Source organism: Myxocyprinus asiaticus, chromosome 17, assembly GCF_019703515.2.
Source record: "Myxocyprinus asiaticus isolate MX2 ecotype Aquarium Trade chromosome 17, UBuf_Myxa_2, whole genome shotgun sequence".
NCBI lineage: Eukaryota > Metazoa > Chordata > Actinopteri > Cypriniformes > Catostomidae > Myxocyprinus > Myxocyprinus asiaticus.
In genome coordinates, this window is record NC_059360.1 from 31,511,432 (window position 1) to 31,525,000 (window position 13,569).

Below are 13,569 nucleotides of genomic sequence, written 5' to 3' on the forward strand. Positions count from 1 at the left end.
GGCTGTGAGGGATCGACTTAGCTCCTAAATCATATCTAATTTTCTCAGCTCTTTTTTTCTTAAGTTTTTTTGCCAACTGATATATATATATATATATATATATAAGTTTTTTTTTTTCTTCAGTGTTTAACAAGCTGAACGGTGAGCAGTAAAAACCCATGCCTGAGATGCCTCACAGACTCGTTTTCATTCCCGTCAAAAATTAAATATGGTGCTACTCTGAATAAGGTAAATAAAGGTGTAACGTATTTTAAGCGCTTAAAAATATACCTCATCCAATGTGAGTCTTATTCAGAATGTCATCTTCCGCCTCGACAATAAAATTCCTTTGGATTGAGCAAATGAATGCAGCCTAGGTTAATTCTATAAATTAAGATAAATAAAACCCCTATAAATAAGGATTTAAAATTATGCGATTTATGAGCAGCGTATAAACAATTTCTCTGTACACATTTTTTTTTCTTCTTCTTCTTCTTCTTCTTCTTCCATTCCACTGCTTAAACGGCCAAAAAAAACTTTCTGTTCCAACACGTTTATCTACACAGCTTTGCCGAGCCTTTGTTTTTCTCCAACTCTTTCTTTAATGGCCCGGTGCCTGACTGCTGCCTCCCTCCCGCTTTTGACCCATTAACCCAAACACACCCACGTCATTACCGAATCAGAAGAGGCGATATCGCTCCGGGTTATTTTGGCGAAACGCTCTTGTGCTCTAGAGCGCGCTGAGATTCTGCTGGGAAGCAATTACCACGCGCGCTTTCAATTACGACCTGATCAAATGCCTAGATAATTAAGAAATTTTGCGGCCTCAAACAGTTTGCACAGGTTGTTTAAACGATTATGTTCATAAAGACCAATATAATACGGTTAAGTCATCAGTTTGATTGTTTTGCCTTCCAACACATTTACAGCATCCATAACAAACAACTGATTTAAGAGGACCAAAAATATAAACCAGAAAAAAAAAGAAAGAAAAAAAATGACGTGATTTCACATACACTATTTAAAATCCTTGCGGTCAAAAGTGAACTAGAATGGATTATTAATGAATAATTGGCTGTTGAATTCAGAGCAGATAATTCAGCTCTTCGAGATCTTGAACTGCATTCAAGATCTCAACGAATAAATAAAATTATATCGTGTTTTATGTTTTAGTTATTTATTGTTCGTTGACAGTTCAAAACATTTGCAACATACGAGTAAAATTGGGGTGTTAAAAAAAGCGGACATACCCCAGTCAGAAGTCATGTGAACATTTTGGTTGTTTACTGGTCTTTATTACTTCTGCGCCTGCAGTACATTCAGCACTTCACTGGCATTTGGGTATTCTTCCTTAAAACCATATTTTGTCATCCACATGATGTTTTTCAGTTAGAGCAATTAATTCAAGTGCTGTTAAATGCATCCAACAATTTTAATCATGCCCGTGCAGTTTCACCTCAACAAATCTTCAAATGCTAATTTACCTAATGGAATATTCTAACCAAATATCCCACTTTAAATGTCCAACGTATAATTGTGTGCCCCCCCCCCCCCCCCCCATGCTCAATATAAAATCCTATTATTTTTCAGGGTAACAAAATTGGTTTTCAATATAACAAATGAGTCCAGTGGGCAATTCTTGATCTTTGGATGATTTGGGAAAAAGATTTACATAAAGTCTTTTCAAAAGTCTTGAAATCCAGTAACATCAACTAAATATGGTCAATGTAACTGACCCAAATACATATGTACACAATTCAGCTCCTTTCAGCTGACTAGAATCTGTCATCCTAAAAAATAACCATATTTAGAAAACGAAACAGCTGTACAAGATTTGAGAGGTGGAGGTAAAATTGTAACTGAGCGTTCAGTGTAGAAAAACGGTAATCCAGATCCAGATGAGGCGAGTTCGGTAGAATATTTCAGAACCAGAACCCTTGGTCTTCAAATTATTCTAATTAAGTCTCCTCAGAGACAAAAGGGAAAATTAGATTTCATTTCCCCTTCACCACTTTGCCATTTTTATTTTCTCTCAAAAAGGGGGGCTCATTTTTAAAAATTTGATGAACATCTAACTATTTTGTTAAAATCTATAAGTCCATATATAATTATTATTTTTTTCCCCTTAAACTCATCACACTGTTAAAACAGAGAGGTGGTGAAAATGGAGGGCATTTAAAAAAATCAGATCACAAGACTTGGAACCTCCAGGACGCTTGGTCTTTGTAGTCCAAACAGTCTGTAGTGTTGAAGTTGAGCTTCCAGGAGGAGGCTGTTTGCTCCTTGTAATCCAGGCAGTCAGAAGAATTAAAGGCCAGGCCAGTGCCACTGTAGGCCTGGTGGTGATGGTGGTGGTGATGTCCTGAGGACTGACTGATGTGGTGATGGGGGTGTGTGGGCATGGACGAAGCTGTTATAGGGCTGAGCTGATGAGGGTGGTGGTGAGAGTGCATGGGGGCCAGATAAGAGCCACAGTCCACCCCGCTAAAGTAAGAACTGGAAGAAGTTGGGTAACCCTGGCTGTAGCCGGTGGTCTGGTTGTAGGGCATGGGGTAGGAGGAACTGGCCGTGCCCGAGACGGAACGTTGCATGCAGGAGGCATTTGAGGGAGCGACAGGCTCTGGCAGGGAGACGGATGGGGGAGCAGAGCCTGGAGAAATGGCAGGGCTCCAGATTGAGGAGACAGTACTGATAGAGGTAGAGGCGCTGCTAATGCCTGTATTATTGGTAGAGGAAGAGGAGGAGGAGGAGGAAGAGCCAGTACTGGAGACGGCAGGAGGGGTGAACTGCCCGCTGCTCTCTGAGCCTGTGCTCTCCCGGGTAGGTGAGGACTTTTTCTTTGCAGGCCGAGCTTTAGTACTGCTGCTACTCTGCTGCTGCTGGCGACATTTGGCACGACGATTCTTAAACCACACCTGCAGAACAAAGAGGAAATATACAAAAACAAATTAAAATATACTTTGAAATGTACAGAAATATTCTCTTTGAACTACACCTTTGAAAGACCTACACGTAAGCAAACAGTCCATTAGACACAAAACACACACATACAGAGCTCCATTAAATGATCATGAAGACCTTCCGTGCATGTCTGAAGGGCATGTTGGAGAGCCATTGTGCAGTATTAGAGTGGAAAATAGCTAGTTATTAGCAGTTCCTGGCTTTAATTTGCATGCAGGGCCTTTTTACATTACTGTGTGGATCTAATTTCAGTGCTTGTAGACGGCTAGGTGATAGCAGCCTAATGAGTTTCTCTGCAGAGATGGTAATTCAATAGTGGAAGGAGGGTCTGACCATGTAAAGCGTTTTGTTTCATGTGCTTATTAAGAGCAAATAAAATAGCTTGGGAAATTGACAGAGGGTTGCTGCTTAAGGCATCAGGTCACATCAGTAACGCATTATTAACATGTAAAATCCACAGTGGACTGTGGGAATTTTACATTTCCTCATCACCAGGGTTGGGAAGTAACGAAATACATGTAACAGGATTATGTATTTAAAATACAAAATATAAGTAACTGTATTCCATTACAGTTACAATTTAAATCATTGGTCTTTAGAATACAGTTACATTCAAAAAGTATTTTGATTACTGAAGAGATTACTTTGCATTTTATTGTCATTTGTTTCATTTAATATTTAGTCCTTTCAGATGGAAAACATGTATACATATAAATGATGCGATCCAAAGTGCATTTGAACAGCGGTGAAACACTTGCTTATGATGTGTTACATTCATACGAGCAGACAGAGAAGTAAGTTTGAAGTAAATTTGGAGCAGAAGAAATAGATATAAACCTTGTGTAAATTGTCAGCTTTACGCTAAGATAAAATGCTATTTCTAGCCATTTTACATGCACATGTTACCAGGCACGATCATATTTTTTTTTTTATCAAGGAAATTCACATTGGATCATAATTTCTTTTTTTCTAGTAAGACCTTTGATATTAGGGCAAAAATAATTTTATTGTTTTCCTGTAAAAATATCTAAACATCCTTAAAACAAGATCAGTTTGATTTATCTTGTTTTAGAAACAACACTGCATAATATATTTAGGTTTTTCAGAGAATTTAGTTTTAACGTGTATTTTGTCTTACTGTACTGAGAGTTTTTATAGTCAAAATAAGTGAAAAAAAAAAATCTACCAGTGCTGAAGAACTAATCCAAAGTATTTACATTTTACAGCATGTATACTGTAATCTGTAGTGGAATACATTTCAAAAGTAACCCTCCCAACCCTGCTCATCACTGATATTTTATATAAGCTTTAAGGTAAAGTGAGCCTTCATCACAGTGACCATCCAGGAAAACATCGGAGTGCCTTCATAGCTTTGGTCTATAAGAGCAGCAGCCTTAAGAGCACATTTCAACCAATTCAGTGTGTGTAAAATGCCCTAAAAACTGCAAGACATTGCTATGATTTGGAGAACACCTAAACTAAATCATTAATTCTACATAAACATTTATTCCCATAAAATCAAACAGGAAGAGACAAGTAGCAAAAAATAAATACATTTTAAAAAAAATCACATGGCAATTAGCCCTAAATTTGTAATGGCTGTATAATTGTATAATGTTGAAAACACACTCCTACTAGTCTATAATAATTACAATAATTTTAACTAATAAAACTACCACGCACCTTTATGAAAATCAGTAGGGGGAGCAGATGAGTATAATGCTCATTAACGTATTTTTCTGGAGGGTTGCCATGCTTGAACACTTAAGTTTCTTAAAAGAACTATTTGGTTTGGAGTGAATTTATCAGACATTTTGTGGTTACATGTACCTGAACTCTAGACTCGGGAAGGTTGATCTTCAGTGCCACCTCTTCTCTCATAAATATATCCGGATAACGAGTTTTGGCAAAGAGCGCTTCGAGAATGTCAAGCTGTGAGCGCGTAAACGTTGTTCTTTCCCTCCGTTGTTTTCTGGGCGTCGCTGCACAAAAAACAAAACAAAACAAAAAACAACAAAAAAAGAAAGTATACGTGTTATATTTTCAGAAAGAATGGTTAGAAATGTTTCAGGATATTTCAAGGGCAATTTTATGAAATACAAATAATTAATATTCCGGAAGCGAAACGGTTAAAAGTAGCTAATTATGGAGTTACTTTACAAACAATATCCTTTGAGATTCTTTTAAAATCATGTCACAATGAGCACGTTAGGCCCAAAAAGTTTGACAAAAATACCAAAAAAGCACTTGAGAAATATTGTTGTAAATATATATAAATATATTTTAAGAACATCACACAAATTAACTGAGTCTCATTATAAGCTTTTTAATTAAGGACAAAACATAATTTACGATAAAAAAAATAAATAAATAAAAAAACATTCCGACGCATATCAGCTAAATTCACGCTCACATAGCAAACAATTGAACACAGATGTATATCATCATGTAAAGTACCTGGGTATCCGACGGATGGGTGCAGTAGGTCCATGGCGGCGCCGCTCAGCCCCAGGCCGTTCATGGCGTAGGGGGGCTGTTTGAGGTATGACATCATGCTAGAGGCAGTCACGGGTCCCCCCAGATCTTGCCAATAGTTCGATTTCCCCCGATGTTGCAGTTTGACGAAGGACGGACCCAAATTATGAAACTGAAATGCAATTGTAATGTAATATTAACAAATTTGATTTGCGTACCGATATAAAATTACAATTGCCATGAGAGATGCCAAGTAAATTACATCGAGTCTTTAAACCTATGAGAAGGTTTAGAAAGTAGATTATTAAACGTTATTGGTACCGGTGCAGTTCTGTATAAAATGAGTACAAGGGAGAAATGACAGATAACCTTAAAACGACCAGAATAAATCAATTCAAGGAATTGTTTCTTCGCACAGTTTCATTCTTATATAATAATTGTATAATATAATCGGTCTTTGTTCCACATACCAAAATGATGAATGGTAAAAACTGATACCGACGCAACTTACACAAACTGTATTTGTATTTCAGACCATTTATTTCTGGTTTGCAACAACACAACTAAAAAGGCAAAGTTTCCCTTGTATATTCCGCACTATTTGACTTTAATATTCCTTAAACTAAAAAAAAAAAAAAAAAAAAAAATCTACCTTTGAGGGGAAAAAAAATCCAGTCAAAGCACTGATGTATTTTCTTTATCGCAGCTCAGCAGAACTGCCGGTCTAAACAAGGCCTAAGACGAAATCTCTGCGATTTAGAAGTACTTACTGAAAGAAATAAACAATTTACAGGGCCTAATGAATGGTCTTCAGGGTCACACTGAATTTAGCATTGTGTAAAAAGTTTAATAAAATTAATTATTTACTGTAATGTGCCTCAAACCCCTATTTTAAAATGAACAACTATAGTTGAAAGTAGAAAATAGTTTCGGGTAGAAATATACAAAACAGTATAGCATAATCAATGTCTTGTAGATACTGATTTATAAATTAAAAGACTGCAATTCTTATTAACACATCGTATTATTTTTGGGGGCAATTTATTTTGAAACCAAATTTAGGAGCTGACTGCTTACCGAGCGGATATTAATATGGATGAAGGAACTGAGAGAACCGAACAGTGGTCTGTGTATTCCGATCTAATCCTCGATTATTCTTCAGTTTTACTTGATTTGAAAGAACACATCTACGTGCAAATTAACTCAATAACAATGCAGATTAGACCTCTGGGGAAACACCGTTTCTTGCCCTTGTCACCAAAATAAATGAACAAAAACCAAAACACGCCTCTACAATTTCTCTCCAAGTAAGTTGGTTTACACTGCCGTGATGAGCTGATCTTTCAAAAACTGCTTGTGTTCAATAACACACACAGGTCACTATTTTACGATTACGTCCTTAAAGACGTAAACAGTGTAGCTTTTTGTGTTGTTTTGTGAAACAACACAAAAATAATGACTTTTGAAAGCTCCTTTTCAGGAGACACAAATGTATCTACATAGTCCCTCACAAAAATAAAACGAGAACTTTATAGTAACAATAAAAACAAGTGCATTCCAACACTAATTAAAGAGTGTTGAAAAAGCTTAACGATAGAAATATTTTCTACTTTTTTTTTTCAACCAAAATGCTTACCTTTTGCAGAACTCTCCGTCCTTCTCCTCGTCCACTGAATTTTTGCAGTCTGACGAGGCGATAAAAAATATCCACCAGTGGAAGAGTTCAGGAAGGCAATTCGACCGAGGAACCCCACATCGAATAAATAACGTCTAAAACTCCTCAAAACTGACTATATGAAGCAATATTATTATGTTGCACGTGCCTGGCCTTTAGCTGGACTCGTTGGAGCCTATTCAGAGTGTGCTCGCGGGGTTTAAAACCAAATACATCAAACTCATTTGCTTTGGCTTGCTTGTTCGTGTCTGTCACTAGTTTAAGGTGATTGCTAATGTAGACGGATGGAGATTGATCACCTTCTCCTAACCCTGCCTCTCTAAGAGCGTAGGACACCTGCAGATCCGCCCACTTTAACCAATCGCCGTGTTCGCTCTGCTTGATTGACAACTAGAGCAACCAGTCCACGGTTAGAACATCCTCCAAGCCCCACCCAGCGCTGACTAAAGACATCAAGAACATGGAGCGTCCAAATAAATCTTTTGAATGCCGCAAAGAGCTAATATTACGAAAATGCAGACATTACAGTAAAAAATGTAAAAACTGAAGACAGTGTAAAATATCAAAATCTAGCTTTCAGTTAAAAAGTTAGTTTCAATAGAGTTAGCTAGTGTGTCAAAATTATTTAAGCCACATTTAAAGGCCGATATCTTACCGAAAGCCCTTAAAATTGCAATAAAGTTCGAAACATTTAATTGGCAAGTCGTGGGAAATATATTACAAGTTTGTCTAATTGGTTTATTACAAATTTCCTGTTTTCCGACTTGAAATGTATTTTTTCCAGAGGAATTTCTCTCGAGACCGTATCGAACATGAACGAATATTCATTTATTTACTCAAGTAATGGCTAACTTAACATGCGTGGATTAAACAGAATAAAATAACTGTTTTAACATCTATTCAGTAAGAAAATCCGTGGACTTCAGTGGTTTTTGGTGAAATGGCTAAGAGCACGCAAAAATCCACCACAAATTCACAAAGTACCATTTGATACGGAATTTAAGATTCCCTTTATCGAACGATTTATGTTGAACATCGATTTAAAGCGAGACAAAAATGCAGCAAAAAAGTTTGATTTATCCACTTGATCTGTTTTCATTTTTATTGTTACCCCGCCTCATGAATATTAATGAGTGGCTAATCCCCACTTAGAATTACATTTCAGAATAGTGTGCGTAAAGTTTAATAGGCAGACGGAGAGGAAACGTGAAAGGGAGTGAAGAAAAACTCGGCCCTTCCAGAAAAGAAACGAAATCAGAACTTAGAGAGAGTCTGAGCCTCAGAGAATCAAACAGAGCACCTTTCAAGCCTCACTTTCTCAAAGAAATGCCAATAAAATACGGTAACAGAATATCACGGAGGGCGCGGTGTTTCCTTAACTGTTTCTGAAAGGCCCAGAAGATCTTAATAAGGCTTCGCTCGGTCCTTTTGTTGATCTCACAAAATCAACTCATTCTAATTGAGGCCTGAGCTGAAAGCGACCTAATGTTCAAAGCAAGTGACCCGCCGGAGGAACGGAATTACATTTTTACTATATGGGGCATCCAATCAAAGGGCGGCTTTACACGTTCTTCTATAGATCAACAAAAAGTACTCTTGGGAGTAAGAGAGGAAAAACTGAGGAGGACGAAGACTCTTAGAAGTATGGTGACAGGGAATGCACATATTAAATGTTTATACTGCTTGTTTAAAGCACAAGTGTTGGCTCTAGGCCCTACATCCACGGATAAAAAAAAATTGCATGGGGGTCGTTAACAAAAATGTGATCCTCAAGCACACACAAATAAATGTATAATACCTGCATTTCGTCCGTTTTCTGGTTTATTCTCTCAGTCCTGATGTTGCTAAGACCCCGTGATAAACCCAGAACAAGTATCAAGTTATCAGGTTGCAGGAAGCTTTTGTAATAAGAGTATTTTGTCTAATCCCAAATTGCAGTCGAATTTTCTAAATGCTGAGCTCGTAAATCTCGGGATTAGAGGAGGCGAGAAGAGGAGGGGGAAAAGTTCGGGTTCTTTAGCCGACAGGATGGAAGCGGGTCGGCGATGTTGTCTGTCCTTATTAAAACGATGATGCATAAAATACGATATTGAAACTCGTACAGAGTGCTCGGTTTCCCCTCGGTGTATTATAGGACGAGGGAAGGATATTCAGCGGTTGAGGGGCTTGGTGAAGTCCAACTATTCAACACCTGATGTAAGGCCGTGGACTTCAAAGCAGCTGGATCCACAGCACGCGCTCCGGGACTCGCGCGTCTCTGCTCCCACAAAATGCTCCTCTACGCCGTTTTGGAGAGCCCTTTTCTTGCTTTTGATAAGAAATCTAATTTTTTTAAAAAGGTTTTTATTGAATTTTCCACGAAACGTCCGAGTACAATAGTTGGCTAAGAGGGCAACAATCAGGTAAGGCAATGGTCCATTTTGATGTGACTGTGAACTAAACCGACCTAGACCTAAATATCAAAGCTCCTTAAAATGTTGAAATAATTGTTTTCGTCTGACATTGATACGTGAGTGTGAAAAGCAGTAGGTTATATGTAATTATGTAATTTAATTTAATGCTCGAGGCATCTGAACTTTGTTGATTGCCTAGGGAACATTAAACAGGTTTTAATTTAATGTAAGAAAACTGACGATAAATAGGCTTATTTTTGAAACTCGAGTTTATGACAAATATTAAAAATTTGGAAGCAAAAAAGTTAAAGCGCTCCAGATAAAGATAGACTCGTAAAATGTAAAAAAAAAAAAAAAAAAACTGTAGCCTATTCCAAATGTAAAATGGTGACGCCACGTTTCACGGGGACAAATCAGATGTACAGAAATATATCTGGTATTAAATTAGGCATCTGAATGGACTGCAGAACTGTTCAAAGCGGTCATTTTGATATGAACACCACGTTACCGTCTCATCGATATTACACGGACCTCGCCACAGGTCTAATGCATTAAATTCTGACATGCGTTTCAAGCCGTCTCACAGGCTCAAACTCTCAGATTAGTTAAGGCAACAAACGGAATGTCCTTTTCCGCAGCAGTGTAATGGTTTGTGAGCACGAATAAAAAAATCTCCTTATTCAGAAGGTTAAAGTCATCCGTGATAACTGCAAAATAATAATAATAATAATAATAATAGTAATAATAAATAAATAAATAAATAATAATAAAAAAAAAAAACGCCCGGTGGGAAAATAGAGGTACAGTCCGACCCAAGCGGAGAAACCACCACCAAATTAATGTGGAAGTATTAGCGGGGCTAAGGGAGGACGTCAGCTGTCAAAACTTATTTTGCTTGTTAAATGGTGGATGCGAGGCTGCGGGGTTTGTCTGTGAGTCAGTCTCACGTGTATGAAGGAAAACAGATGCTTTGGACAGAAAGATTTTGCCTTAATCTCCATCTGAGATACGACCTCAAACAAAACAAATCGCAAACATTCATTTATAAATAACCGTAAACCGCAAGGGATTTATTTGTACAAAAAGGCACCAGACATCACTTTCGAATGCATGTAAATTTAAAGTAGCCCATTTATTGATGAAAAAAAAAAAAACAAACAAAAAAAAAAATATTGTCATGATAATTCCTGCATTTATAGGTAGCCTATTTAAGGTTTCTGAAACAACTTAGTAACGAAATTGTTTTTTTCATCGAGATTATTAAATGTAGACTACAATTTGATTGACAATAAAAAAATAAAAATAATCGAACAACCTTATTTATTTTTAAAACGAACAGAATTGCATAAACACCAGAATTTAAGTTTTCTCAGTCTATTAAGTAGCCTACCATCCGAATAAAGATGGCACACAAAATCTGCTTAATGAACACAAGGCCAAATCCATTACCAACACTCAAAACCACACCAACTACTGTTTGATTTGAGTATGAAATCATTTGAATTTATTGAACAGTGATATTTATAGTACAGTGGAATAAATAAACCGGTGATGCTCATACATAAAGACCTGAAACATGCCCTAACAAGAAAAGCCTCTCATCCTCTCTTCAATAAATATTAACAGTCCTTGAGCACATGTACAGGATTGTGAAGATGGTTATTTTAAAAACGTCTCAAACAGTAATAAAGGCAAACAGTAATAAATTACTCTGTTACTGCTTCTGAAATAAGCTTTTTTTTTTTCAAGCTTTTTAAAGCCCCAAACAGTGAAATGAAATGTACAGCATGACGTTTTTGTTTGTTTGTTTGTTTTCAGCAAAAGCACTTGCAGTATTTTAATCTTCTCACTAAGCAAGCTCTAAAACATTTGGTAAACATATTAAAAATAAAAAAAAAGCCATTAAAACACAAAATTCATTTTTTAAAAATGCAACTACCCCTCTGGAAAAATTCTACTCATAAAAAGTTGAGTAATTAAAACATTTCATTTTCACACAGCTTTTGTTAGAGGAGAACTTGTTGATAGATTTCCTTAAAACTGAAATGTGATATGATTTTGAAATCCAATCCTATTCACAAATGGAAAATGTCCCCAAATGTCCCGAAACTTTTGAATCATAACTTCCTGCAAGAAAGGGAAACACATTCTGTTCTGATTAAAGTTTGGTTATTTAGGTACATTTTTCTGTCTGAATTATAATGGATTTAACAATTTAGTCAGGATGTTTAAAATTACACAGCTTTATACCGCATTACATATTAGCTCCTTAAGTACCCTGTTTGTGAAAACAAACCAACCCTAATAATCATAATTATAATAATAATGTTTTTGTGTATGTTAAACAATCTCTCTGTATTAACTAAACAGGAGGTATCTTAGGGTCTCAACCAGTTGCTTAGCCCTTCGCCATAACAAAAGATTCTACATATGAAGATTTAAAATAATAATAAAGTGTATGCCATGGTGTTTATGATTAATACATTTCAAGACATTTTAGTGTACACGTGTTAGCTTTCTCCTTTAGCATATTTTGGTTCGGAAATGACAGTCACTGAAGAACACACTTCTCCTCTTTCTTTGCCATCTTGCCTTTGTTCTGTTCCAGGGTTCTCTCCAGGTGCTCGTCTTCCTCTTCAGCCCTGCCGGCATACACACACACACACACACACACAGACACAGGATCAAAGGTCACGGACAGGGACACAGGAGAATGCCACCTGCACCTCCGTGGCGGACCTATGCACCTATGACCTGTACTCTGTCCCAAAAAAAAAACAAAAAACACCTAAACACGCTCTGTGGCAAAGAGAATATCAGTGACTGCAAACTTTAGCCTTTAAAACACTCTCTGAACCACACTAGAGCCCGAAAGACTAATTCATGCAGCAATAACATGCCATGCAGCAGGTGGACTTACTCTTTCTCCTGGGCATCAAGATCTCTGACCAGTGCATCACGTTTGTTGACCAGGATGACGAGCTCATCCAGGAGGAGCTGTTCTCTGCGCTTTTGTGCCTCTGTCTTCTGCCAGTCTGGATGGAGAGAGAAAAGAAACAAGGGGAAAACATTTTGAGGAAAAGCTCAGGATTCTGGTTGCACTTACTGTACCAACACAATCCAGAAAACAAGATCTAAAGACACAGACATTATATACTGGGTTTCAAAGGCACCATTGTTCCATGATAAAGGATTCAAAGGAGAATGTGGCCCATACTGTTGAGCGTTATGTTATTGAGTAGTTGTTAATCTGTACCAGGGCGCCCACAGGTTCCTGTATGGAGAGCAGCCACTTAGTGGAATTCAGACAGAAATGATCGGATCAGGCGTGTGAATACAAGGACAGTACGTTGAGTAAATTACCTGCTTTCAAACACCTCAAAAGTGCTCCTAAAGGTATACGTTGGTGCCGTTCTCAGACCCAGATTAAACACCACAAAATCTGCTCCATTAATAAACTCTAAACCAGATTCTTCATTAAATTTGAAATTAGACAATCTGGTATAAAGCCTTAATGTTTTGGTGTGTATGTGTTTTTTTTTTTTTTTTTTTTTTTTTTTTGTGGAAAATAAATAAATAAAAAATCAAATTTTATGAATGAAAAGTGTGTGACTATAGCTCACTCTCTGTGAGGTGACCTGGTCTTGTACCCCTGCCAACAATGGGTCTGAAATATCAGCCAGGCAGATGACATCAGGCCTTACTGATACCAGTGCAGATTAGGCCATGCTCACAGCCAAGGGAAAGTTATCTTACCAGGCCTATTCTTCAGTCCACTGTAAGAACAGACTGTACCAGTGTCTTTACACTGCTTTATTAGCGCTCCCTCATGCACAGACTCACAAAACACACACACTATAAACAAAAAACATATAAATATCTATCTGCGACTTATTCTCTAAAAGAGGCAAACTGATGAAACGCAAAACGAACCTCTGAATGTCAATCCTTAAAATAAGTGTACTTTTTTAAAGATATATTTTACAAGTAAATATATCTTCTCTGGTTGTGTGAAAATGCAGTGGTGCTTAGAGCTGCGTTTGTTCTAAAAGGTCTGCTCTTCGCTCTCATATAACCTCTCTGCCT

General features: G+C 37.2%; 2 protein-coding genes across 5 annotated transcripts in view; both read right to left on the reverse strand.

Annotated features, from left to right (window-relative positions):
• Positions 1 to 1,546: 1,546 nt before the first annotated feature.
• Positions 1,547 to 7,348, reverse strand: LOC127455023 (homeobox protein OTX1 B-like). The gene is made up of 4 exons (XM_051722550.1): positions 7,052 to 7,348; positions 5,398 to 5,587; positions 4,771 to 4,922; positions 1,547 to 2,894 (listed from the first exon to the last, which is right to left on the reverse strand). The coding sequence occupies exons 2-4, from the start codon at positions 5,492 to 5,494 to the stop codon at positions 2,169 to 2,171; spliced, it is 975 nt and encodes a 324-aa protein (XP_051578510.1). The 5' UTR covers positions 5,495 to 5,587; positions 7,052 to 7,348; the 3' UTR covers positions 1,547 to 2,168.
• A 3,862-nt stretch (positions 7,349 to 11,210) lies between these two features.
• Positions 11,211 to 13,569, reverse strand: part of LOC127455592 (EH domain-binding protein 1-like) — a 201,184-nt gene continuing 198,825 nt past the window's right edge. For all 4 annotated transcript variants that reach the window (XM_051723615.1, XM_051723616.1, XM_051723614.1 and 1 more), the window contains 2 exons: positions 12,404 to 12,518; positions 11,211 to 12,125 (listed from right to left, as the gene is read on the reverse strand). In XM_051723615.1, coding sequence (XP_051579575.1) covers positions 12,035 to 12,125; positions 12,404 to 12,518 — 206 coding nt within the window. In that variant the 3' untranslated portion in view covers positions 11,211 to 12,034. The remainder of the gene's footprint in view (positions 12,126 to 12,403; positions 12,519 to 13,569) is intronic.

Coding starts and splice junctions, on each gene's coding strand:
- LOC127455023 (XM_051722550.1), bottom strand. CDS start 5,494: ATGATGTCATACCTCAAACAGCCCCCCTACGCCATGAACGGCCTGGGG. Junction 4,923..5,397: donor CCCATCCGTCGGATACCCAG/GTACTTTACATG, acceptor TTTTTTGTGCAG/CGACGCCCAGAAAACAACGG. Junction 2,895..4,770: donor TTCCCGAGTCTAGAGTTCAG/GTACATGTAACC, acceptor TTTGTTCTGCAG/GTGTGGTTTAAGAATCGTCG.